Here is a 24,091-nt window from a genome sequence, read left to right on the forward strand (position 1 = left end):
ATCTCTACTGTATCCATTACATAGAGGTGTGGTAAACAGATCTGCCCTGTCTGTGTGTATATCTGTGTTTAGGTTTATAGTACCCTACCAGGCTTTCCTGGTTCACGGTGTAGCCAAGGGCTTATATGAACAATTTGTCCCAAATGGCACCCTATTCCCTATAAAGTGCACTTCTTTTGACCAGAGCTATGGCCCCTGGTCAAAAGTAGTGCACTACATAGGGAATAGGATGTCATTTTAAATCAAATGTTATTTGTCACATGCTTCATAAACAACAGGTGTAAACTAACAACGCCATATTTACTTAATGGGCCCTTCCCAACAATGCAGAGCGGAAGAAAATATGAAAATAATAGTACAAGGAATAAATACACAACAAGTAACAAATTGGCTATATCCACAGAGTACCATTAAAGGTATGTGTACAGTATTGAATTTAAAAATAATAATAATGTATGTTTTGTCACTGGCCTACACACACACACACACACACACAATACCCCATAATGTGAAAGTGGATTTATGCTTTTAGAACATTTTACAAATTAAAGCCTTCAAACCCTTTATGGCAAGCCTAAATAAGTTCAGAAGTAATGCTTAACAAGTCACATGGACTCACCCGGTTCACTGTCATTATGGGGTATTGTGTATAGATGGGTGAGAAATATATTTAATACATTTTGATATGTAGGGGGTAGACATTTTGGACATACCCAGAGAGAAAGGACCATCAGAAGCTGAATTATGAGCAGTTATACGTAGCGCTTCCCTCACCTGATCAGTATTTATATGTATTAATTCACTCAATGTTGTTTATTCATTACCATTTATCACTGTGGTGTGTCTCAGGATATCCTGCAATTGAACTGTGGGGAACTGAAGGGAGAGCTTGTGATAAATTGGCTTACAGCAGAATCGTTGGCTCCATTCATAAGAATCAGGACAGAGAACGACTATATTCATAGGTGACTGCTCCCACCTGCTGCCCATATGGTGAACTTCATTTATTCATTATTTCTAGATAAATCATCTTTCATGAAAAGAACAGGGAGCAGAGGTTGTGCATCCTTACACCTACGCAACCTAGATGAGAGCTAGATCCTGGAGGGGTGAAGATGTAGCCTAACATACACAATATTCTTGCACATTGTAAGCAAGCAAATGATCCAGCTGACATGAGATTCCAGCTTATTTAACCAATCAAAGAAGACCATTCTCCACTGAAGGGTCACACAATTAACGCGCTTCTGTCTAGCCCTCTTGATTTCCTGCCTTTAGACTTACCCGGTTTGGGGGTTGTTTCTGGTCCTCTCCCGTCTGGAATAGACACTGGGTCTTTTCTAGCGGTTTCAAACTCGGCTGGTGTGGTGTCTCCCTCCTCAGTCAGAATGGCTGTGACCACAGGACTCGCCACCTCAGAGTGACAGACTTTAACAGGGCCGTGCAGTCCTCCCTCCTCACACAGCGAGTCCATGGGCTCCCCTGAACAGCACAAAGCCAGTCAGTTAGTACTGATACACAATCAGTAGGTATTAATACTGTACTACAATGAGGTCTGAATGTAAAAAGTTAGCCTGGCTGAACCAGACAGAACACTCACCATTTTCACTTGTTCTGAGTGTTCAGTCTGGTTTAACCAGGCTAATACAGAGTAGGAATGGGCATTTGAAATAATTTCACTGTTCAAATAGTAAATAGTTAAATAATGTTAGAGTAAAGAATGCGAGAATCTTTGTCATTTCTAAACCATTGCTGTCATTACCTTTCATTATGATTTCAATTACAAAAACAAGTGCAATTTGAAATACAGTGCCTTCAGAAAACCTTCACATCCCTTGACTTTTTCCACATTTTGTTGTGTTCCAAAGTGGGACTAAAATGGATTATCTTTTTTTTGACAATGATCTACACAAAAATATTCTAATGTCAAAGTAAAGAATGTAACATTTGAAGGGAAAAAAATGAAAATGCCATATCTTGATTAAATAGGATAAGCATACCTTTTAAGCCCCCATACCCATTAAGCCCACTTCCATCTTTAGATTCAAATAAAACAAATAAACATTTTCTGCGGTTAAATATTTCAAACAATTAATCTGGTTATGTAGACAAGTATTTACTCTAAGCCAATCAGATGTTTAATTATTAAAGTTAGACAGCTGTGGAACATTTTTAAATGTATTTTCTTATTTTACTGTTATATTGTTACATAAATGTCAACCTTTTAGGGATAGGGGGCAGCATTTTCACTTTGCGTGCCCATAGTGAACTGCCTCCTACTCTGTCCCAGATGCTAATATATGCATATTATTATTATTGGATAGAAAACACTCTGAAGTTTTTAAAACTGTTTGAATTATGTCTGTGAGTATAACAGAAGTCATAGGGCAGGCAAACTTCCAAACAGGAAGTGGAAATTCTGGGGCTGGTTGATTTTCAACTCATCGCCTATAAGATATGAATCTGTTCGCACTGCCTACGCCTTCAACTAGATGTCAACAGTCAGTAGAACGTGGAATGAAGCCCTTAGTGTGATGTGGGACCGGATGGCAGCTATTTGAGTCATTGGTCTGGCAGAATGCCAGTTCCTGGTTACGCACAGTAGTCATTATATCGCCTTGCGTTCCATCACTCTGTAGACAAAAACGAATGCTCCGGTTGGAACGTTATTGGATATATATGATAATAACATCCTGAAGATTGATTCTCTACCTAGTTTGACCAGTTTATTCGACCTGGAATATAACGTTTTGAAGTTTTCTTCCGAGTTCGCCTGGACCAGCGCCAGCTTTTGGACATGTGAACTAAACGTGCTAGCAAAAGAAGCTAATTGGACACTAGTAATGGACATTATGGAACAAAACAACGATTTATTGCGGAACTAGGATTCCTTGCACTGCATTCTGATGAAAGATCAAATGTAAAGGAATATTTATGATGTAATTTCGAATTTCTGTTGACTCCAACATGGCGGAAAAATATATTTTCTTCTGAGCGCCGTCTCAGATTATTGCATGGTATGCTTTTTTCGTAACGTTTATTTTTTTTTTTTTTTTATCTGACACAGCGGTTGCATTAACAACCAGTGTATCTTTAATTATATGTAAAACATGTATCTTTCGTCAAAGTTTATGATGAGTATTTCTGTTATATGACGTGGCTCTCTAATTACTCTGGATATTTTGGAGGCATTTCTAAACATGGTGCCAATGTAAACTGAGATTTGTGGATATAACTATGCATATTATTGAACAAAACATAAAGGGTGACGAGCTCTGGCGGATGATCTCCTTCCAGAGAGAATTCCGGGATTGTAACGTTGTTTAACGGAAACACGGCTCTCTCGGGATATCTGAGTCCGAACAGCCAGTTGGGTTCTCAGTTCAGGGCGGGGGCTCCCGAAGTCCTACCAGAACATTGACTGTAGAACTCACTCCGAGAAAATATTGGACCACTGCTACTCAACTTTTCAAAATGCCTACAAGGCCCACCCCTACCCTCACTTCGGCAAACCTGATCACGAGTCCATTTTGCGCCTCCCTTTAGGCAGAAACTGAAACATGAAGTACCCATGCTAGTGACTACTCAACACTGGTCTGACCAATCGGAATCCATGCTTCAAGAATGTTTTGATCACGCGGAATGGGATATGTTCCGGACAGCCTCAAAATAATATCACCGACTACGCGGATATGGTGACCGAGTTCATCAGGAAGTGTATAGGAGATGTTGTACCCACTGTGACTATTAAAACCTACCAAAAGCAGAAACCGTGGATAGATGGCAGCATTTGCTCAAAACTGAAAGCGTGAACCACTGCATTTTACCATGGCAAGGTGACTGGGAATATTGCCAAATACAAACAGCATAGTTATTCCCTCCGCAAGGCAATCAAACAGGCAAAAGATCAGTACAGAGACTGTGGCGCGGCAATTCTACAGCTCAGACAAGACTTGTGGCAGGGTCTACAGACAATCAAGGACTACAAAGGGAAAACCAGCCACCGATGTCTTGCTTCCGGATAAGCTAAACACCTTTTTTGCCTGCTTTGAGGACAACACAGTGCCACCTACCAGCTACCAAGGACTGTGGGCTCTCATTCTCGGTGGGTGTGTTCTGCCCACCAGAGGATGGTGCGGTCTGCTCAATGCATCACGGGGGACAAACTACCTGCCCTCCAGGACACCTACAGCACCCAATGTCACAGGAAGGCCAAAAAGATCATCAAGGACAACAACCACTTGTTAGGCATTACTGCACTGTAGGAGCTAGAAACACAAGAGTTTCACTACACCCACAATAACATCTGCCAAAAGTGTATGTGACCAATAAAATTTGAGTTTGATGTTATACCTAGGCTAAATATATGCCTTCCACAACCACAAGACCCACTAATAATTGTATTATTTTTGCAATAGCCACTGACCTGGCTTTCAAGTCTATGAAAATGCCCCTTTTTTTTAATGTAACTAAAACCATGCACATTCACAAATAATTACTAACTTCTTAGCAATAGCAGGCATATTAGGCTATAGAAACATCAAGCCCACGTGCTAAACCTCAAATAGCGAGTTGAAATCACTTGTCAGAGGAAGATGTGATGAGGCAGGGGGAGGGACTTGGTGTGCGTAAACAATAGAGGAAGAAGCGAAAGCAAAAATGTCCAAAATAAGGTCAATACGTTTATGCAGGCTTATTTTGGACCTAAGCTTGTCGCCTGCCTTTGGGACAACGACTCCCACCGTTAGGGCAAAGACATGCATCTTTTCATTACATACAGATATCTGGTGTAAGTGGGGAGGTGCACAGGAGAGAAAGAGACAAGACCAAAAATACGAGAATAAAACTGACAAAACCTCCAAAAAAATAAAAAGAGCAAAACTGCAATTCTTACGATATAGACATTGGGGAATATTGCGCAAAAACATACATATTAATTAATTCGATATATCACCCAACCCTTCTTGCCCTTCTTTAATCCAGGCGATTCCATTTTTTGTCCACCACCTGTACTTTTTTAATACAACAGTAGATGGGGAGATTTGAAACAGTCTTCATAAAAGCTTTAGGAAGACAAGTTAAACTAATTAACAAGAATAGCAGTATGGCAAATGTGATTCAGCTTTTCATTGAAAGTTGTGTGTTATGGTTTTTGTGCATGGCATCTTATACACAGAGGGCCGATGTGGGTCGAGATTTTCGTTCTAACCAAGCAATAGCACACCTGATTCAACTAATCACGTCTTGAATGAAGTCTATGATAAGTTTGTTAATTGAATCAGGTGTGTACTGGTTGGCAAGAACAAAAGCCTAAGTCCACATTGATCTCTGTGGATACGGTTGGACACCCCCCCCCCCCCCCCCATATTATGAGCGCTAATTTCATGATGAATAGTAATAATCAGCTTATTTTAACTTTAAGGGAGATTTTATATAAAGTTCAATGTCAGTTTTGAACATTTGGAAATTAAATACAATTTATTATTTAAGAGGTGGGCTTATTTGGAAAAAGGGTACATTCGGTACCCATTAAGACCAGTCAACTTTTCACATATTTTCATATCTTCTAAAGTCATTATCTCCACTTTTCTTACAAAAATGTGGACAAAATGCATAAATTAACCTTGGGAAAAAAAGTATTACTCGCAAGTGAAAGAATACTGACGTCAATGGGAGGATCTAAACGTTTAACTTTGCACACATTGACCCCTGCCCACGATCTGCAATGAGGAGTACTTGGTTTGAGTACTCATGCCCATCCCTAGAACAGAGCAGCCTACCACATGTAATCGATGTGTCGTTTACTAAAGACAGTATTAGCATTTCACGAAAGCAAATCTCCTCTCACCATCGCCTTGTTCCGTTGGCATCTCCCCTTTAGACAGAAACTTGCTCATCTTCTTCAGGATCTTCTTGTGGGTTTTAGATGGCTGAAAGTTCAAGGCATGACACCTACAAACCATGTATTAGTGTGTTAGTGAACCATTAGTATATGGCTTATAACTGAGTAAAGGGTCATCTGGGTCATGTTCATTAGGCATCAAACAAAACAGATTGAAATAGGGTGGGACTACCCAAACGTGTCAAATAAGGAACTCTTGCTTCTGTTTTTTATTGGAAAACATTTGTGCATTTTGCTAAGGTGTGCAGCACTGTAATACAGTAAACTAAAAATGGATAACGAGGAAAAGTTCTAAGTTTATTCACCAAATGGGCCAGACAGCTGAACAGACAAAGACATGTTCCCCCCCACCACAAGCATTTACACCCGACTTTATAGGCGGAGTCTCCTCCTTTTCTCTAAACATTACATCTTTATTGCTAGGGAAGAAAGTTAAGTGATGCGAGTAAACTGTTCCTTCTCCCTTAATGTGACCGGACCTCGGCACCCATTCTTCACTAATCCACAGCTATCTACCCTTATCAGTAACCGCAACCATGTGACTGCCTTTCCCTTACTTAGTAACATTTCAAGCCCCTGGCTCACCAAATACATTCCTCCTACAGATAACCATTCACTTCTGGTTTAGCAAGTATTTCAAATCACAACCCAACAACTGAAACCTGACTGTGGCACTTCTCCTTTCCATAGGATACCGGATAGGATACCGGATGTTCTGCATTTCCTGCTCTCCCTCGGTAACGGTAATGAATATTTCAAGTTAACACGTCAGAACCCATCAGCACTAATGAATACGACCCCAGTTTTAGCTAGGTTGATGTGAGTCTTTTTGATAATAGGCTCTCTTTACCTGATGGTGTACTGTGGACAGCAGGTCTTGTTCATGATGGGCTTGTAAACATACTTCCCGCTTCTGTAGAAGTAACAGACAAGGAAGAATAACAAATGAACATATGCAGTGGGCATTTAGACTACTACAGATAAGGAATGTATATACGCACACACACAACTACAGATAAGCAATGTGGCAATGTTGTACACCCAAAAATATGTTAAACATGGAGGGCTATGCTGCTGTGTCACAACGTGTAGAGAGACTACTGGCCTGGAGGAAAACAGTGTGTGAGATTATAAAGCTCAGAGTCTGACTTACCGTCTCCATCCTCTGTCTATGAGATCCTGGTAGTCTTGTACTGTCATGGCGTGGGACCACATCCCTGCATAAAACACAGGCAGGATGAGTGGACATGAAATCGGGTAAATCCACAATAACGGATTTACGCTTTGACTTGATAAAATGCCTTCCAAACAAAGAACATTGATTTCAAAAGTTTAACCACTTTGAACAAGTCACACAAATGTCAAAAACACATTTACTGGAAGAACTGTGCAGATGCAAAGTTTGGTAACAGAATTAGGGTAAAAAAAAAAAAAAAACGTATTCCAAAAAGATCTGCTCCGAATTAAGATTCAAAGATCTCGGCCGAAAGAATGTGGTCTGAGCTATGACATGACACCTTGAGTTTGAAAAAACATTTATTTCTTTTTTTCACCTACAGTTATTGAACTACAGTTGGTGAAGTGGATTTACGGTCACGGAATCACTTGGAATAATGTTTATTACGCTTTCACAAATATCCCTGCACAATTGAACAGTAATTCATTCAATTTCAAATCTTTTACAGACATACAGTTCATAAAGAAATCAGTCAATTTAAATAAATTCATTACACCCTAAATCTATGGGTTTCACATGACTGGGAATACAGATATGCATCAGTTGGTCACAGATACCTTAAAAAAAGGTAGTGGCGTGGATCAGAAAACCAATCTGTTGTGACCACCATTTGCCTCATGCAGCATGACATCTCGTTCACATATAGTTTATCAGGCTGTTCATTGTGGCCTGTGGAATGTTGTCCCAGTCTTCAATAGCTGTGCTTAGTTGCTGGATATTAGCGGGAACCCGAACACGCAGTCGTACACCTCGATCCACAGCATCCCAAACGTGCTCAATGGGTGACATGTCTTGTGAGTATTACATTACATTGCATTCCACGAGGAAATTGAGTGGCAGGCTGACCACTTGTTACACGAGTGCAGCAAGGAGCCAAGGTAAATTGCTAGCTAGCATTAAACTTATATTACAAAAAAAACAATCAATCTTCACATAAACACTAGTCAACCTAGTAATATCAACCATGTGTAGTTATCTAGCTTGTCCTGCGTTGCATATAATCAATGTGGTGCCTGTTAATTAATCAATCATCGAATCACAGCCTAATTCGCCAAACGGGGGATGATTTAACAAAAGCTCATTCGCGAAAAAAGCAATATCGTTGCACGAATGTACCTAACCATGAACATCAATGCCTTTCTTAAAATCAATACACAGGTATATATATTTTTTTAATCTGCATATATTTAGTTAAAATAAATTAATGATAGCAGGCAATATTAACTAGGGAAATTGTGTCACTTCTCTTAAGCAGAGTATATGCAACAGTTTGGGCCGCCTGGCTCGTTGCAAACTAATTTGTCAGAATTTTACATAATTATGACATAACATTGAAGGATGTACAATGTAACAGCAATATTTAGACTTAGGGTTGCCACCCGTTCGATAAAAAAACAGAACGGTTCCGTATTTCAATTATAGTTTCCGGATTTGACCATATTATGACCAAAGGCTTGCATTTGTGTTTATTATATTATAATTAAGTCTATGATTTGATATTTGATAGAGCAGTCTGACTGAACGGTGGTAGGCAGCAGCAGGCTCGTAAGCATTCATTCAAACTTTACTGCGTTTGCCAGCAGCTCTTAGCAATGCTTGATTCACAACGCTGTTTATGACTTCAAGCCTATCAACTCCTGAGATTAGTATTGAAAGCCTAAAGTGCCTATTAGAACATCCAATAGTCAAAGGTGTATGAAATACAAATGGTGGAGAGAAAGTCAACGTTTCATAATTCCTATTATAAACTACAACCAAAAACTTCTTAACTGGGAATATTGAACAACCAGTTTCTGAGCAAGGAACTTAAACGTAAATCTTTTTTTACATGGCACATATTGCACTTTCAATTTCTCCTTTGACACTGTTTTTGCATTATTTAAACCAAATTGAGCATGTTTCATTATTTATTTGAGACCAAATAGATTTTATTTATGTATTATATTAAGTTAAAATAAAATTAAAAGTTCATTGAGTATTGTTGTAATTGTTACACATACATGCTCGTGCCATTAATTGGAATCTGCTTTTTTTTTTGGTCCTCCAATTAAATCGGTATAGAAAAAACAAAAAATCATTCTACCTCTAGTCATATAAAAGGTCCCACAATTGACAGTGCATGTCAGAGCAAAAACCAAGCCATGAGGTCAAAGGACTTGCCCGTAGAGCCCAGATCTGGGGAAGGGTACCAGAACACAGTGGCCTCCATGATTCTTAAATGGAAGAAGTTAGAAACCACCCAGGCTCTTCCTAGAGCTGGCCGCCTGAGCAAATCTGGGGAGAAGGGTCTTGGTCGAAACACACCAAGACAGTCGTGAAGAGGGCACAACACCACCCTTTCCCCCTAAGACTGTAAAGACTTGGCATGGGTCCCCAGATCCTCAAAAAGTACTACAGTTGCACCGTCGAGAGCATCCTGATTGGTTGCATCACCACCCGGTATGCCAACTGTTCGGCATCCGACGGTAAGGCGCTATAGATGGTAGTACGTACGGCCCAGTACATCACTGGGGCCAAGCTTCCTGCCATCCAGGACCTATACACTAGGCGGTGTCAGTCGAAGGCACTAAAAATTGTCCAACTCCAGCCACCCTAGTGGTTGTAGCTGTACCAGAGAGCTAAGTCTAGGTCCAAAAGGCTCCTTAACAGCCATAAGACTGCTAAACAATTCATCAAAATGACCACCCGGACCCACCCCTCCATTCGTTTTTACACTGCCTCTATGCAGTCACTTTAACCCTACCAACATGTGTAAATTACCAACTAACCTGTACCCCCGCACATTGACTCAGTACCTGTACATAGCCTCAGTGTTAATGCTTTTTTATTATTTATTGTTTTACTTCATTTAGTAAATATTTTATTAACTGCTTTATAAATAAGTATTTCATGATAAAGTCTACACCTGTTGTATTCGGCAAATCACAATTAACATTTGATTTGGGTTACAGGTTATGGCCTAATGCTTGTAGTTAAAGGGAAAATTATATTTTATATGGTGTCAAAAATAAATAAAAGGCACCAGAAGTGACCTCATCATATTCATTTTCATAATTTCTTAAAACGCTGCTGTAAAAGATCGTAAGGGAAACACTGCAACTGAGAGCTGGAAGGACTAGGCTAGATTATCCTGGGTAGTCATAGCGCTACTGTCATCATGGAAAGCATCACCTACACAACAGGCACACGATCACCAACACTATTCAGGTGTGACAGTAAGAAAAGGCTTTCTATGAAAGAGATGTGGCTAGGCGGAGGACTTGAGTGTTTTTGCACATAGGCTGTGTATTGTCGCAGTCAGATATCAATCACGGCTGATTGAAATAGACTTGTTTGTTTAGGCCTATTCAAGAAGAACAAGGCTGATTAAAACCATTCTAGGAGCAGCAACAGTTTGAGACCAATGGTGCATATCGTCGCAAAACATAATATTTTCCACATTAATGAATATACAATTATGAAACTTCAGAAGCTTTTTTGAATACCTTAGGCCTAGTCTTGAAATGTTCAGAGTATATTGATGGGAGTAACTGCTTTCAAATGAAAATTGGCAAAATTGTAGTTAGAGGATTGTATCAGAAAGCAACGATATAGTAGTCTAGGACGAGCTACCATTTGGAACAGATAGGCTACTACTGTAGTTATGTCCTTTCGGTGAGTGAAGCAACAAGTGTTATGGTGGCGTTAGCGCCTGGCCTGTAACCCCAGTTCCTGAGGCATGTCCCATCTCCTCTACACTGACCTCCCTGTGGAATTACCCCAGGCCGCAGATTTCTTTCCTCCCCACACCCTGGCCCAGCCCAGGCTAAGGTTACATAACTGGCCTAAAGATTACCCAGCTTCATAAGAAATGCTGTGTTGAGAGAATGCCAAGAGTGTATAAAGCTGTCATCAAGGCAAAGGGTGGATACTTTGAAGAATCTCAAATAAATAAATAAATATATCATTTGTTTAACACTTTTTGGGTTACTACAAAGGATTCCATGTGTTATTTCTTAGTTTGGTTGTCTTCACTATTATACACTGCTCAAAAAAATAAAGGGAACACTTAAACACAATGTAACTCCAAGTCAATCACACTTCTGTGAAATCAAGCTGTCCACTTAGGAAGCAACACTGATTGACAATAAATTTCACACGCTGTTGTGCAAATGGAATAGACAACAGGTGGAAATTATAGGCAATTAGCAAGACACCCCCAATAAAGGAGTGGTTCTGCAGGGGGTGACCACAGACCACTTCTCAGTTCCTATGCTTCCTGGCTGATGTTTTGGTCACAATTGAATGCTGGCGGGGGGCTTTCACTCGTGGTAGCATGAGACGGAGTCTACAACCCACACAAGTGGCTCAGGTAGTGCAGCTCATCCAGGATGGCACATCAATGCGAGCTGTGGCAAGAAGGTTTGCTGTGTCTGTCAGCGTAGTGTCCAGAGCATGGAGGCGCTACCAGGAGACAGGCCAGTACATCAGGAGACGTGGAGGAGGCCGTAGGAGGGCAACAACCCAGCAGCAGGACCGCTACCTCCGCCTTTGTGCAAGGAGGAGCAGGAGGAGCACTGCCAGAGCCCTGCAAAATGACCTCCAGCAGGCCACAAATGTGCATGTGTCTGCTCAAACGGTCAGAAAATGACTCCATGAGGGTGGTAATGAGGGCCTGATGTCCACAGGTGGGGTTTGTGCTTACAGCCCAACACCGTGCAGGACATTTGGCATTTGCCAGAGAACACCAGATTGGCAAATTCGCCACTGGCGCCCTGTGCTCTTCACAGATTAAAGCAGGTTCACACTGAGCAGGTGACAGAGTCTGGAGACGCCGTGGAGAACGTTCTGCTGCCTGAAACATCCTCCAGCATGACCGGTTTGGCGGTGAGTCAGTCATGGTGTGGGGTGGCATTTCTTTGGGGGGCCGCACAGCCCTCCATGGGTAGCCTGACTGCCATTAGGTACCGAGATGAGATCCTCAGACCCCTTGTGAGACCACAAGCTGGTGCGGTTGGCCCTGGGTTCCTCCTAATGCAAGACCATGCTAGACCTCATGTGGCTGGAGTGTGTAAACAGTTCCTGCAAGAGGAAGGCATTGATGCTATGGACTGGCCCGCCCGTTCCCCAGACCTGAATCCAATTGAGCACATCTGGGACATCATGTCTCACTCCATCCACCAACGCCACGTTGCACCAGACTGCCCAGGAGTTGGCGGATGCGGAGATCCCTCAGGAGACCATCCGCCACCTCATCAGGAGCATGCCCAGGCGTTGTAGGGAGGTCATACAGGCACGTGGAGGCCACACACACACTACTGAGCCTCATTTTGACTTGTTTTAAGGACATTACATCAAAGTTGGATCAGCCTGTAGTGTGGTTTTCCACTTTAATTTTGAGTGTGACTCCAAATCCAGACCTCCATGGGTTGATAAATTTGATTTCCATTGATAATTTGTGTGATTTTGTCAGCACATTCAACTATGTAAAGAAAAAAGTATTTAATAAAAATATTTCATTCATTCAGATCTAGGATGTGTTATTTTAGTGTTCCCTTTATTTTTTTTGAGCAGTGTACTATACTACAATGTAAAAAATAAAGAAAAACCCTGGAAATTGTATAGGTGTCCAAACCTTTGACTGGTACTGTAAACACACACACACACAGCGCAAAAAAATATTCAAACCCCTTGACTTGAATGTTATTACGTGACAGACTTCGATTAAAATGTTGCTTCCCCCCGCCCACTCAATCTATACACCATACCCCATAATGACAAAGAAAAAAACAGTTGATGTTTTTCCAAATTAATAAAATAAAAATGATCACATTTACATAAGTATTCAGACCCTTTACGCAGTACTTTGTTGAAGCATCTTTGGCATTGATTACAGCCTCGAGTCGTCTTGGTTATGATGCTACAAGCTTAGCACACCTGTATTTGGGGAATTTATCCTATTCTTCTCTGCAGATCCTCTCAAGCTCTATCAGGTTGGAAGCGTTGCTGGAAAGCTACTTTCAGGTCTCTCCAGAGATCTGTTTCTTATTTTTAATACATTTCAAACAATTATACACTTATTTATTTTTTTCGCTTTGTCATTATGGATTGTCGTCATTAGATTGGCGAAAAAAATAATTAAATCCATTTTAGAATAAGGCTGTAACATAACAAAAGGTGAAATAAGTCAAGGGGCCCGAATGCTTTACCGAATGCACTGTATGTAAAGCCAAATCATAAAGACATGCTCACTGCAAATTATATGCACACAAAGATTAAACAAGACTTGGTTAACTGGTCTACCCTACCAAACTCTTTTTTTAATGACCATCGTAATGTTTGGAGGAAAAAGGGGGGGCTTGCAAGCTGAAGAACACCATCCCAACCGTGAAGCACAGAGATGGCAGCATCATGTTGTGGGGGTGCTTTGCTGCAGGAGGGACTGGTACACTTCACAAAATAGATGGCATCATGGAGGAATGAAAAGTATGTGGATATATCGAAGCAACATCTCAAGACATCAGCTGGAAGTTAAAGCTTGGTCACAAATGGGTCTTCCAAATGAACAATGACCCCAAGCATACTTCCAAAGTTGTGGCAAAATGGCTTAAGGACAACAAAGTCAAGGTATTAGATTGGCCATCACAAAGCCCTGACCGCAATCCTATAGAAAATGTGTGGCCAGAACTGAAAAAGCATGTGCGAGCAAGGAGGCCTACAAACCTGACTCAGTTACACCAGCTCTGTCAGCAGGAATGGGCCAAAATTCACCCAACTTATTGTGGGAAGCTTGCGGAAGGCTACCCAAAACGTTTGACCCAAGTTAAACAATTTAAAAGGCAACGCTACCAAATACTAATTGAGTGTATGTAAACTTCTGACCTACTGGGAATGTGATGAAATAAATAAGCTAAAATAAATTCTCTACTATTATTCTGACATTTCACATTCTTAAATTGAACTGGTGATCCTAACTGACCTAAGACAGGGAATTTATTCTAGGATTAAAATGTCAGGAATTGTGAAAAAATGTAGTTTAAATGTATTTGGCTAAGGTGTATGTAAACTTCCGACTTCAACTGTATATCCTATTTTATTGAACAGAAGTGCCTCATCCTATGATGCGTTGAGACATTGGACATGCATTAGATGAGGAAGAGTGGGCTTCTATCTGCGAAAGGGTCTTCCCCAAATGCACCTCCATAACCATACAACTAAATAAAACCTACTTTACAACTGTCCGCCTTCACAGAATGTTTTCTAATGTATCACATTTATGTTTTAAATGTAAACAGGATACTGGCACCTTCATGTACGTTATTTGGTACTGTAGCAGAATCCAGTCTTATTGGAATTCGCTTTTTCAACGAATTTGTGTTTGTAACGTTGTGTTTGATCCTGTCTGTTCAATACCCTTGTTTACTTAGCCAAAAAAAATTATATTGTTATTATGGTACACACTTGAAGTACCTTCTGAGAGAATGTGGCTCTCAAGCTTTTGCCATTCTACCCCTAGAGAAACTTGCCTTTGATTTATACCAGAAGTCTGACACATTTTGGAAAATCTGGTCTCCATTGTGGTCCCATGTAGAAAACCTCCCATAAAATGCTGCATGTTATAATTGTGATTTTTGTATAATGTTTTGCCCTAACCTTATTCCATTTATTGTACTTAGTGTGGTGCACTTTGTTTGGTTGTTAATTTGATTGCTTTTCTGATTTGTGACCAAGCTGCCTGACGCTAGCTAGGCATAATGCTATGCTAGGCTATCGATAAACTTACACAAATGCTTGTCTTGCTTTGGCTGTAAAGCATAATTTCAAATTCTGAGATAACAGGGTGATTAACAAAAGGCTAAACTGTGTTTCAATATATTTCACTTGAGAAATCATGAATATTAATATTTTCTAGTAATATTTTTGGTCCCTTACGTTATGCTAATTAGTGTCAGCTGATGACAATTCTCCCGAATCCGGGAGAAGGAGTTCCAAGATTAACTATGAAACACGCCCTTCTCTCCACCACTACAAAAGCCTGTTGACGAAAAGTCAACTGTGTCTTCCCGATGACGTGAGGACTGCTATCCATACGTTTAAAAGGGCACATTTCAACGTGGAGGTGAAGATCGACACGCTAGAAGGATGAATTGACTATACCAGCCAGAATATAGCATGAGCTTATAGTATGGCAACTTGGTATGAACTTTGAACTCTTATTCACTAAAGAAGAATAATAATAATCCTACGAGTCGAGTTAGTTGCAGCTGTAAACGTGGGCTAGGAAAGAACGGACAATCTCTTCAGAAAGACAGGGTACTACAACGTATCTGTTCTACAACAAGATATATTCTTCAAAGGACAAGAGAGATCTCTGCTGGGCAACCGAGCCTTCCATCTATGACAAATCTATCAAAGCACAGCTCATAAATATTTCTTGCATTTTCCTTTTCCAAATGGGCGGTTATTTAGAATGCATAAGATTCAGTATTTACGATGGCATGTATTTAATAAGGTCCGATAGAGACCCAATCCTTTTGTTCCTCAGTCTTCCCACACTTTCATTCAAACCCAACCCCCTTTCTTTGTGTAACCAGCAGTCACATCGGTTACGTCTGCTAGGGACATATTCTTGTATGACATCATTAGTAATCAATGTATGAGCCATCCTGTGTATATGTAATTCAGGTATTTAGTAAATAAATAATTAAACCAAATGTTGTATTGTTGATTCAACTTGTTAGCCAGGGTTCGTGAAGATAACCAAGAATTTTACGATGTTCAGATGAGACTGAATAAGGTGACGATTAATAATATACTTTTTTTTCCCCTTGCCTGAATAGCCTTGTTTCACTCCCAAAAATCGAATTAAACCATCTAGTGTTCAGAGGAATGTAACACAAAATCAGGAAACTTGGTGTATGTCGCAAGTCACGACTTCACAGGAGAGCCGTTTGAACGTAAAAAATATATTTATCAAACTGCGATTTTTGGCAGAAATGACTTTTAGAACATGTGAACTTACATGTGCCTTAACATCAAACTTGTATGTCAGCTGTAGATATGAATAAAATTGTTAAATTACGAGCCTAGTTGGTTTAGCAACAGGAAAGGGAGCAACCATCCCACTAGCCATGATTGGCTGAGATAATGAGTGGGCTGGACATGCCGAGAGGAGTTTGGATTGGTCTACCATATAGCACTCATCTGTCTATTGGAGCTGGTCAGTATGTCTAGGTAAGTGTTGAATTCGCCTTTATGTATCGCGTAGTAAAACTGCATAAACCTAATGTCAAGTGTATTGTTAGCTAGCTGGCTGGCTCGCTGGCTAACATTGTGTATGCTTTCAACCGAGTTTTGAATTCAGTGGAATTTGAGTATAATACCTAAGGAGATGGAGAAAACACCAGTCTGGAATACATAGTCAAACTAAGGCAACCATGCATGGCATCAGACAGGAGACGTGTCCGACCATGATGTGTACTGGAAAGATTCAGATATTACACGTTTTTAAATTTGACAAAGTGGTTTCATTTAAAGTGTACTGTTAGCTAGCTAACGTTAGCAGGCTGGGTCCCTAGCTAACGTTATGTGTATGATCTTATTCTTCATATCTCAGACACATTTGCTTGACTAGTTATAGCCATAGAACCTGGTTGGTTAGCTACCTGCAGATTCATGCAGGGTAGTGACGTCAGGAGTTGTGATTATGGTCCATTGTTTAGCTAGCTAGAGGTCTCAACAAAAGACTCCTAAATTTGACAAAGTATTTTTATTTTAAGTTAGTGTAACGTTATATGTTGGGATTCATAATTTACCTAGCTAGATATCTAGCAACATTTCTTAACAAAAGATTCTCGTCTTAGTGTGCCAGATCGCAGAATAACAATTTTTGAATGCTCAACCCCCGTTGAATGTGTCTGGTGTCAGTAAACATGTAATTAAATTGTTGCCAGCAGCACAGTTAGTCACCAACATTCTGGATAACATGAAAACTGCAAAATTATGTATTATTATGCCCTGGTCCTATAAGAGATCTTTGTGACTTCCCACAGTTGTGACAAAAACTCATTCATTCTTATGTTTAATAAATGTATCGTATAGTGGGTGTGTAGCAGGCTTACAAAAAACAACATTTGAGAGTGCACTGACCCTGGTGCTAGAGGGGTACGCAGCTGGAGGTTGAATGTTTGAAGGAGTCCGGGACTATAAAAAACGTTTGGCAACCACTGGTGTAGAGAATCACTGCACCATTTAACCGCTTTGAAATACAATAGTTTTGGTTATGGAAAATGTATTTTCCACTGGTGTACAAAATCAAAACGCAAAAACGAAACTTTAGAACGGGAAGCATCGAAATAGCACACATGGAACTAATCTACCACTTCTTAGACTTGCTTCCAATGAGAAATCTATATCTCACAATTCTATGTGAATTTGTTTGGGGCGTCCAAACAGTTACTTATTGCAGCTTTAAGCACATGGCAGCATACACATTGTTGGATTATATCATGAAGCAAACTTACATACATACATACATACAGTGCATTGCAAAATTATTCAGCCCCCTTAAGTTAATACTTTGTAGCGCCACCTTTTGCTGCGATTACAGCTGTAAGTCGCTTGGGGTATGTCTCTATCAGTTTTGCACATCGAGAGACTGACATGATTTCCCATTCCTCCTTGCAAAACAGCTCAAGCTCAGTGAGGTTGGATGGAGAGCATTTGTGAACAGCAGTTTTCAGTTCTTTCCACAGATTCTCGATTGGATTCAGGTCGGGACTTTGACTTGGCCATTCTAACACCTGGATATGTTTATTTTTGAACCATTCCATTGTAGATTTTGCTTTATGTTTTGGATCATTGTCTTGTTGGAAGACAAATCTCCGTCCCAGTCTCAGGTCTTTTGCAGACTCCATCAGGTTCTTCCAGAATGGTCCTGTATTTGGCTCCATCCATCTTCCCATCAATTTTAACCATCTTCCCTGTCCCTGCTGAAGAAAAGCAGGCCCAAACCATGATGCTGCCACTACCATGTTTGACAGTGGGGATGGTGTGTTCAAGGTGATGAGCTGTGTTGCTTTTACGCCAAACAACGTTTTGCATTGTTGCCAAAAAGTTCCATTTTGGTTTCATCTGACCAGAGCACCTTCTTCCACATGTTTGGTGTGTCTCCCAGGTGGCTTGTGGCAAACTTTAAACAACACTTTTTATGGATACCTTTAAGAAATGGCTTTCTTGCCACTCTTCCATAAAGGCCAGATTTGTGCAATATACGACTGATTGTTGTCCTATGGACAGAGTCTCCCACCTCAGCTGTAGATCTCTGCAGTTCATCCAGAGTGATCATGGGCCTCTTGGCTGCATCTCTGATCAGTCTTCCCCTTGTATGAGCTGAAAGTTTAGAGGGACGGCCAGGTCTTGGTAGATTTGCAGTGGTCTGATACTCCTTCCATTTCAATATTATCGCTTGCACAGTGCTCCTTGGGATGTTTAAAGCTTGGGAAATCTTTTTGTATGCAAATCCGGCTTTAAACTTCTTCACAACAGTATCTCGGACCTGCCTGGTGTGTTCCTTGTTCTTCATGATGCTCTCTGCGCTTTTAACGGACCTCTGAGACTATCACAGTGCAGGTGCATTTATATGGAGACTTGATTACACACAGGTGGATTGTATTTATCATCATTAGTCATTTAGGTCAACATTGGATCATTCAGAGATCCTCACTGAACTTCTGGAGAGAGTTTGCTGCACTGAAAGTAAAGGGGCTGAATAATTTTGCACGCCCAATTTTTCAGTTTTTGATTTGTTAAAAAAGCTTGAAATATCCAATAAATGTTGTTCCACTTCATGATTGTGTCCCACTTGTTGTTGATTCTTCACAAAAAAATACAGTTTTATATCTTTATGTTTGAAGCCTGAAATGTGGCAAAAGGTCGCAAAGTTCAAGGGGGCCGAATACTTTCGCAATGCACTGTACATACATACATACATACATACATACATATAAAACGGAGCATTTTCTAAATTCAACAGACCCCCTCCAACTGGACACGGTTGGTCAAAAATCTTCTGTGCTACACCAAACAGTATCTAACCTGTTAGTCCCAGTATAACAGATACCACATTTTGGGGGTTAAATCACATCATTTGGTATTACAATCTCACCTTGTGCTCGCTGTTTAGTGATCTGGCCTGCTATGCTTAGAGAAACCTCTAAAATCTCTAACTCAGAATCCTTTGTGTAACCCAAGGTGTTGTGTGCAACCACGGCACTAATGGGAAAGGGGATAAATAGTAAATTGCACTTAACTGAAACATGTGGTGTTGGGGGGGGGGGGGGCTGCCTTCTTTGACATGGAACTCATCTGCGTACAGGGCGCCATTATTGTTGGGTGTTAACTGCCTTGCTCAAGTGCAAAACGGCTGATTTAATGACACAAACAGATACACACTTACATTAGACCCCCCTTATGGTGTCAACACAACATTCCTGTCTGTGGGGGAAAAAAACCTTCGTTGAACCCTCCCTGACCTAAAACCACTTCCAGCTCAGAGCTCACCCCACTGATTTGGCATCTAGCTAAGCCTCTCCTTCCTGACAGCGTGGACAGACCATGTGATGGGGCAACTGCATGCTGTACGGTACACATGAACATGAAGGGGATGAGCAGCAAATCCTCAATCTTGTTCGGCAAATTCAGATTATAGAGAATGAACTAAAAACACATGCTCCCTAACCTAGGCCTAACAAGTTAGCAACCTGTATGAAAAGTTGTTCAAGCTACCTAGTTAGCTGCAGTGATAATTTTTATAACGTTTATACGTTTATAACTGGGGCAGTCCCACTCTTGTATTTTTTTTCTTATTTTTGGATACAGACATTGACTTCACATCGTCAGTTATGCCTAACTAACGAATAGGCTATAATGTTGAAGTGTGGTCAGCTGTCAAAGCAGCCAAGTCATTACAGTGCTACCGTTAGCTAGCAACCTAATGCTAGCTAGCAAGGTTAGCTAACAAGGTTAGCTTGGTGTGCTTGACTACCTAACTAACGTTACCAACTTGTTTACTAAATATGTCAAATAACATGCAAAAATATTTAAACTCGGAAACGTTAGCTATGTATGGCTAGCAATAATTATTTGACGGCTTGCTAACTAGCAAACTGACCGCTGTTGGAAAATGGCTGGCTGACGTTAGCCAGCGTCAACGACGAGGCCTTTACGAAGCGAAGGACAGTACAATAAAGTTCACCCAGCGAATTTACAAATCAAATCTTACCATGAGAGAAGTTACCCTTCTCATTTTTACAATAACCACAGCGGTAGCCGTCATCGCCCCCGAAATATTCCACTATCGTGCAGGAGCTACCTGCTGCCATATTAATTTCCTTCTTCCTAGTGATGGATTATTCGCGAACGAACGGATCTTTAAGAATGGATCTTTTTGGTGAACGTTGGGAACCGAATCGTGAAAGAGCTGGCTCCCTGATTTGCATACTGCGGCTTTTTGAGCTCAAAACTGTTTTTCTGCAGATTAATTGCTAAATAAGTATATAAAGAGGGTGAACAATACATAGTGGGAAGAGCGCGTCAATCGGGTCCACTTTTTTTTGTAAAAAAAAACACAATTTGCAGGCCATCTAATAATTTGGCTAAGTACAAATGTATTTTAATGTCGATTTCACGTTTACATTAATTTTGGGCTTTACATTGAAGATCATAATTGTTTATGGTTATTGGTCGATCTTTGAGTATTTTCAACAAAGAGCCGTTTGGGAGCCAAATGGGCCGGCTCTTTTACGTAAACAGAGCGAAAGTAGCCGGATTCACAAAAATACTATATAAAGCCATCACTACTACTACTACCTCCATAAATTTGTATTGGCGGATCTCAACCAACTGAAAGGTGCATTCACCCCCACATTTGTCACTATACATCTATTTCTCTCATCTAGCCCTTTGTTTAAGCCTACTGTTCTGGAGTGTAAATTCATTACACTTTGTGACACCAAAAGGGAAGAGATAAAGAGATAAAAAAGGGAAGAAAAATTGCCCTATCAACTGACCCTACACCTGTTAAAACCTCACCACTATTCCACCTGGCCCTATCTGCTCCTACACCAGACCTGCAGCCTGGAAAGACAGGACACTATCGTTCAACACACCTTGTAACACTTCTGCAGTAAAATCTAGTACACCAAAGTGCATTTCTGTAGCTGCCACCACATCATACACTACCAGTCAAAAGTTTTAGAACACAGACTCATTCAAGAGTTTTTCTTTATTTTTACTATTTTCTACATTGTAGAATAATAGTTGAAGACATCAAAACTATGAAATAACACAAATGGAATCATGTAAAAAAAAATGTTTTTAAAAATATAGCTTTTATATTGGAGATTCTTCAAATAGCCACACTTTGCCTTGATGACAGCTTTGCACACGCTTGGCATTCTCTCAACCAGCTTCATGGGATAGTCACCTGGAATGCATTTAATTTAAAAGGTGTGCCTTGTTAAAAGTACATTTGTGGAATTTCTTTCCTTCTTAATGCATTTGAGCCAATCAGTAGGGGGGATACAGAAGATAGCCCTATTTGGTAAAAGACCAAGCCCATATTATGGCAAGAACAGCTCAAATAAGCAAAGATGTCATCAAGGCAAAGTGTGGCTATTTGAAGAATCTCCAATATAAAATATATTTTAATTAGTTTAAAACCTTTTTGGTTACTAAATTATTCCATATGTGTTATTTCATAGTTTTGATGTCTTCACTATTATTCTACAATGTAGAAAATAGTAAAAATAAAGAACAACCTTGAATGAGTAGGTGTTCTAAAACTTTTGACTGGTAGTTTATATTTTCTGTGAGTTACGTTAAATTTTTGCTGTACAGTTGATAAGAATGACTATGAACACTATGAAACCAACCTTACTGGAGCACGTTATTCCTATCACTCTCTATTGGCATCGGCCTGCACACAGGGAGCCTCTTAGGATCTCTCGCCCTGGACCCATCTTCCTCTATTACTCAAATCAAATCAGAAAATCAAATCAAATTGTATCGGTCGCATACGCATATTTAGCAGATGTTGTTGCGGGTGTAGCGAAATACTCTCTTCACTACCTCCGCAAACGTCACCTTTTGTACTATTTTGATCCTGGTAACATCAACCTGCAATTTCTTTCACCGGACAGTTCTGATCTACAGCAGCATGGGTACCCCTACAGATAACGCACATCTTTTCCCACCGATACTACACATTCCTTTGTCTTATGCCCTCCTCACATCTAGGAATCTCCCAGCTACACACTGCTGCAACATGACCATAAGCTTGGCACTTAAAACACCGTAATGGGTTTGTGACAGAAGCTCTCAAGGCATAACTGACACATACTAAATTGAATTTGTCGAGTAAAGTCTCTGCATCAAATTCAACAGGACATAAAGTGGATATTTTTCACCACCTACTATGCGGGTGGTAAACTATATCTTTAAAAAAAAATCCATTATAGGAAAGTTAAATTAAAATGTACTTAAAAAACACATCCCACTACTTCAGTCGCATTCCAATTTAAGTCACATCCCGACACAGGTTCAGGCGCCTGTGAGGGCTAAATATAATTTGACAGAAATTCTTGCAATGCCTCAGCTGTCAACTCACTGAGTCACAAATGCAGTTCTGCTGCATTTCCAATGATTCCAATTATCTCTGATTTATTCTCTGTTTGTGCTGTGCAGTTTATGACCATTGTGCAGTTTATGACCACATGCTAGAAGGCCACCTTTTTAACATGCAATATACTTTATCATACACTGGTGTACCATTGCTTCTTCATCTCTACTCGCTCACTGCCTCCAGGTAGGAAACATGCTGGACAGCCCTTACTCTTGCCATCTCTGTCTCCTTCACCCTAACAGGGCAATCCGGGAATTAGGGCACATGTTCGCCATCCCAATTGCAACATCTAACCTCCACTGGCATTTGATACTCTTCCCATCTGCATACACTTGACACATGTACAAATCTTCAGCATTTATGGGGTTTGAAAGGGTTTGTGCAAGAAGGCTCTTACAGGGTATTTCATATAGCCCAACTTTACATGAGAAGGGAGAGACTTCATCAAAGAACAAAAGTACGAATGAAGTGAATTTTTTCACTCCATCTACAATAAGGGTCAGCAGACGTGCACCAACCACTTCACCTACTTCCTTTATGCGTCACCCCAGAGAAAACCCCCTTGATAGGTGCTCTGCTTTGAAAATCCATACACAAAACATTCCACTCATATACAGTGGGGCAAAAAAAGTATTTAGTCAGCCACCAATTGTGCAAGTTCTCCCACTCATATTTTTAGATGAGAGAGACCTGTAATTTTCATCATAGGTACACTTCAAGTTCAAACAGGTGCCATTAATACAGGTAACGAGTGGAGGACAGAGGAGCCTCTTAAAGAAGAAGTTACAGGTCTGTGAGAGCCAGAAATCTTGCTTGTTTGTAGGTGACCAAATACTTATTTTCCACCATAATTTGGCAAATAAATTCATAAAAAATCCTACAATGTGATTTTCTGGATTTCTTTTTCTAATTTTGTCTGTCATAGTTGAAGTGTGCCTATGATGAAAATTACAGGCCTATCTCATATTTTTAAGTGGGAGAACTTGCACAATTGGTGGCTGACTAAATACTTTTTGGCCCACTGTATATTCATTTTATGGTCTTTTTGGTGTGCATTGCATTACAGGAAGACCTCTCACCACACAATAGATTATGCTATGTCTCCAAAATGAGCACATGTCGAGCAACAAATATTTGTTGATGCCTGCCAACGAGCGCTCCATGATGGGCTCCCTGTCCGAAGCGTATGGCTATGTGTCTTACCTGAGAGAGAATGGCGGTACACCACTCACCTCCAGCCAGATGAGGGCACCATACATCGGAGCTCTGTTAACCATCAGGAGTCTCCAGG

General features: G+C 40.4%; 1 protein-coding gene across 3 annotated transcripts in view; it reads right to left on the reverse strand.

The window, feature by feature from the left end:
- LOC139409522 (arginyl-tRNA--protein transferase 1) overlaps positions 1-20,543 on the reverse strand; it is a 189,475-nt gene extending 168,932 nt beyond the window's left edge. For all 3 annotated transcript variants that reach the window (XM_071154815.1, XM_071154808.1, XM_071154797.1), the window contains exons 1-5: positions 20,401-20,543; positions 7,056-7,119; positions 6,753-6,815; positions 5,849-5,952; positions 1,285-1,482 (exon numbers count right to left, since the gene is read on the reverse strand). In XM_071154815.1, the coding sequence (XP_071010916.1) occupies positions 1,285-1,482; positions 5,849-5,952; positions 6,753-6,815; positions 7,056-7,119; positions 20,401-20,500 (529 nt within the window). In that variant the 5' untranslated portion in view covers positions 20,501-20,543. The remainder of the gene's footprint in view (positions 1-1,284; positions 1,483-5,848; positions 5,953-6,752; positions 6,816-7,055; positions 7,120-20,400) is intronic.
- Positions 20,544-24,091: the final 3,548 nt, after the last annotated feature.

This window comes from Oncorhynchus clarkii, chromosome 1 (genome assembly GCF_045791955.1).
Source record: "Oncorhynchus clarkii lewisi isolate Uvic-CL-2024 chromosome 1, UVic_Ocla_1.0, whole genome shotgun sequence".
NCBI classification, from domain to species: domain Eukaryota; kingdom Metazoa; phylum Chordata; class Actinopteri; order Salmoniformes; family Salmonidae; genus Oncorhynchus; species Oncorhynchus clarkii.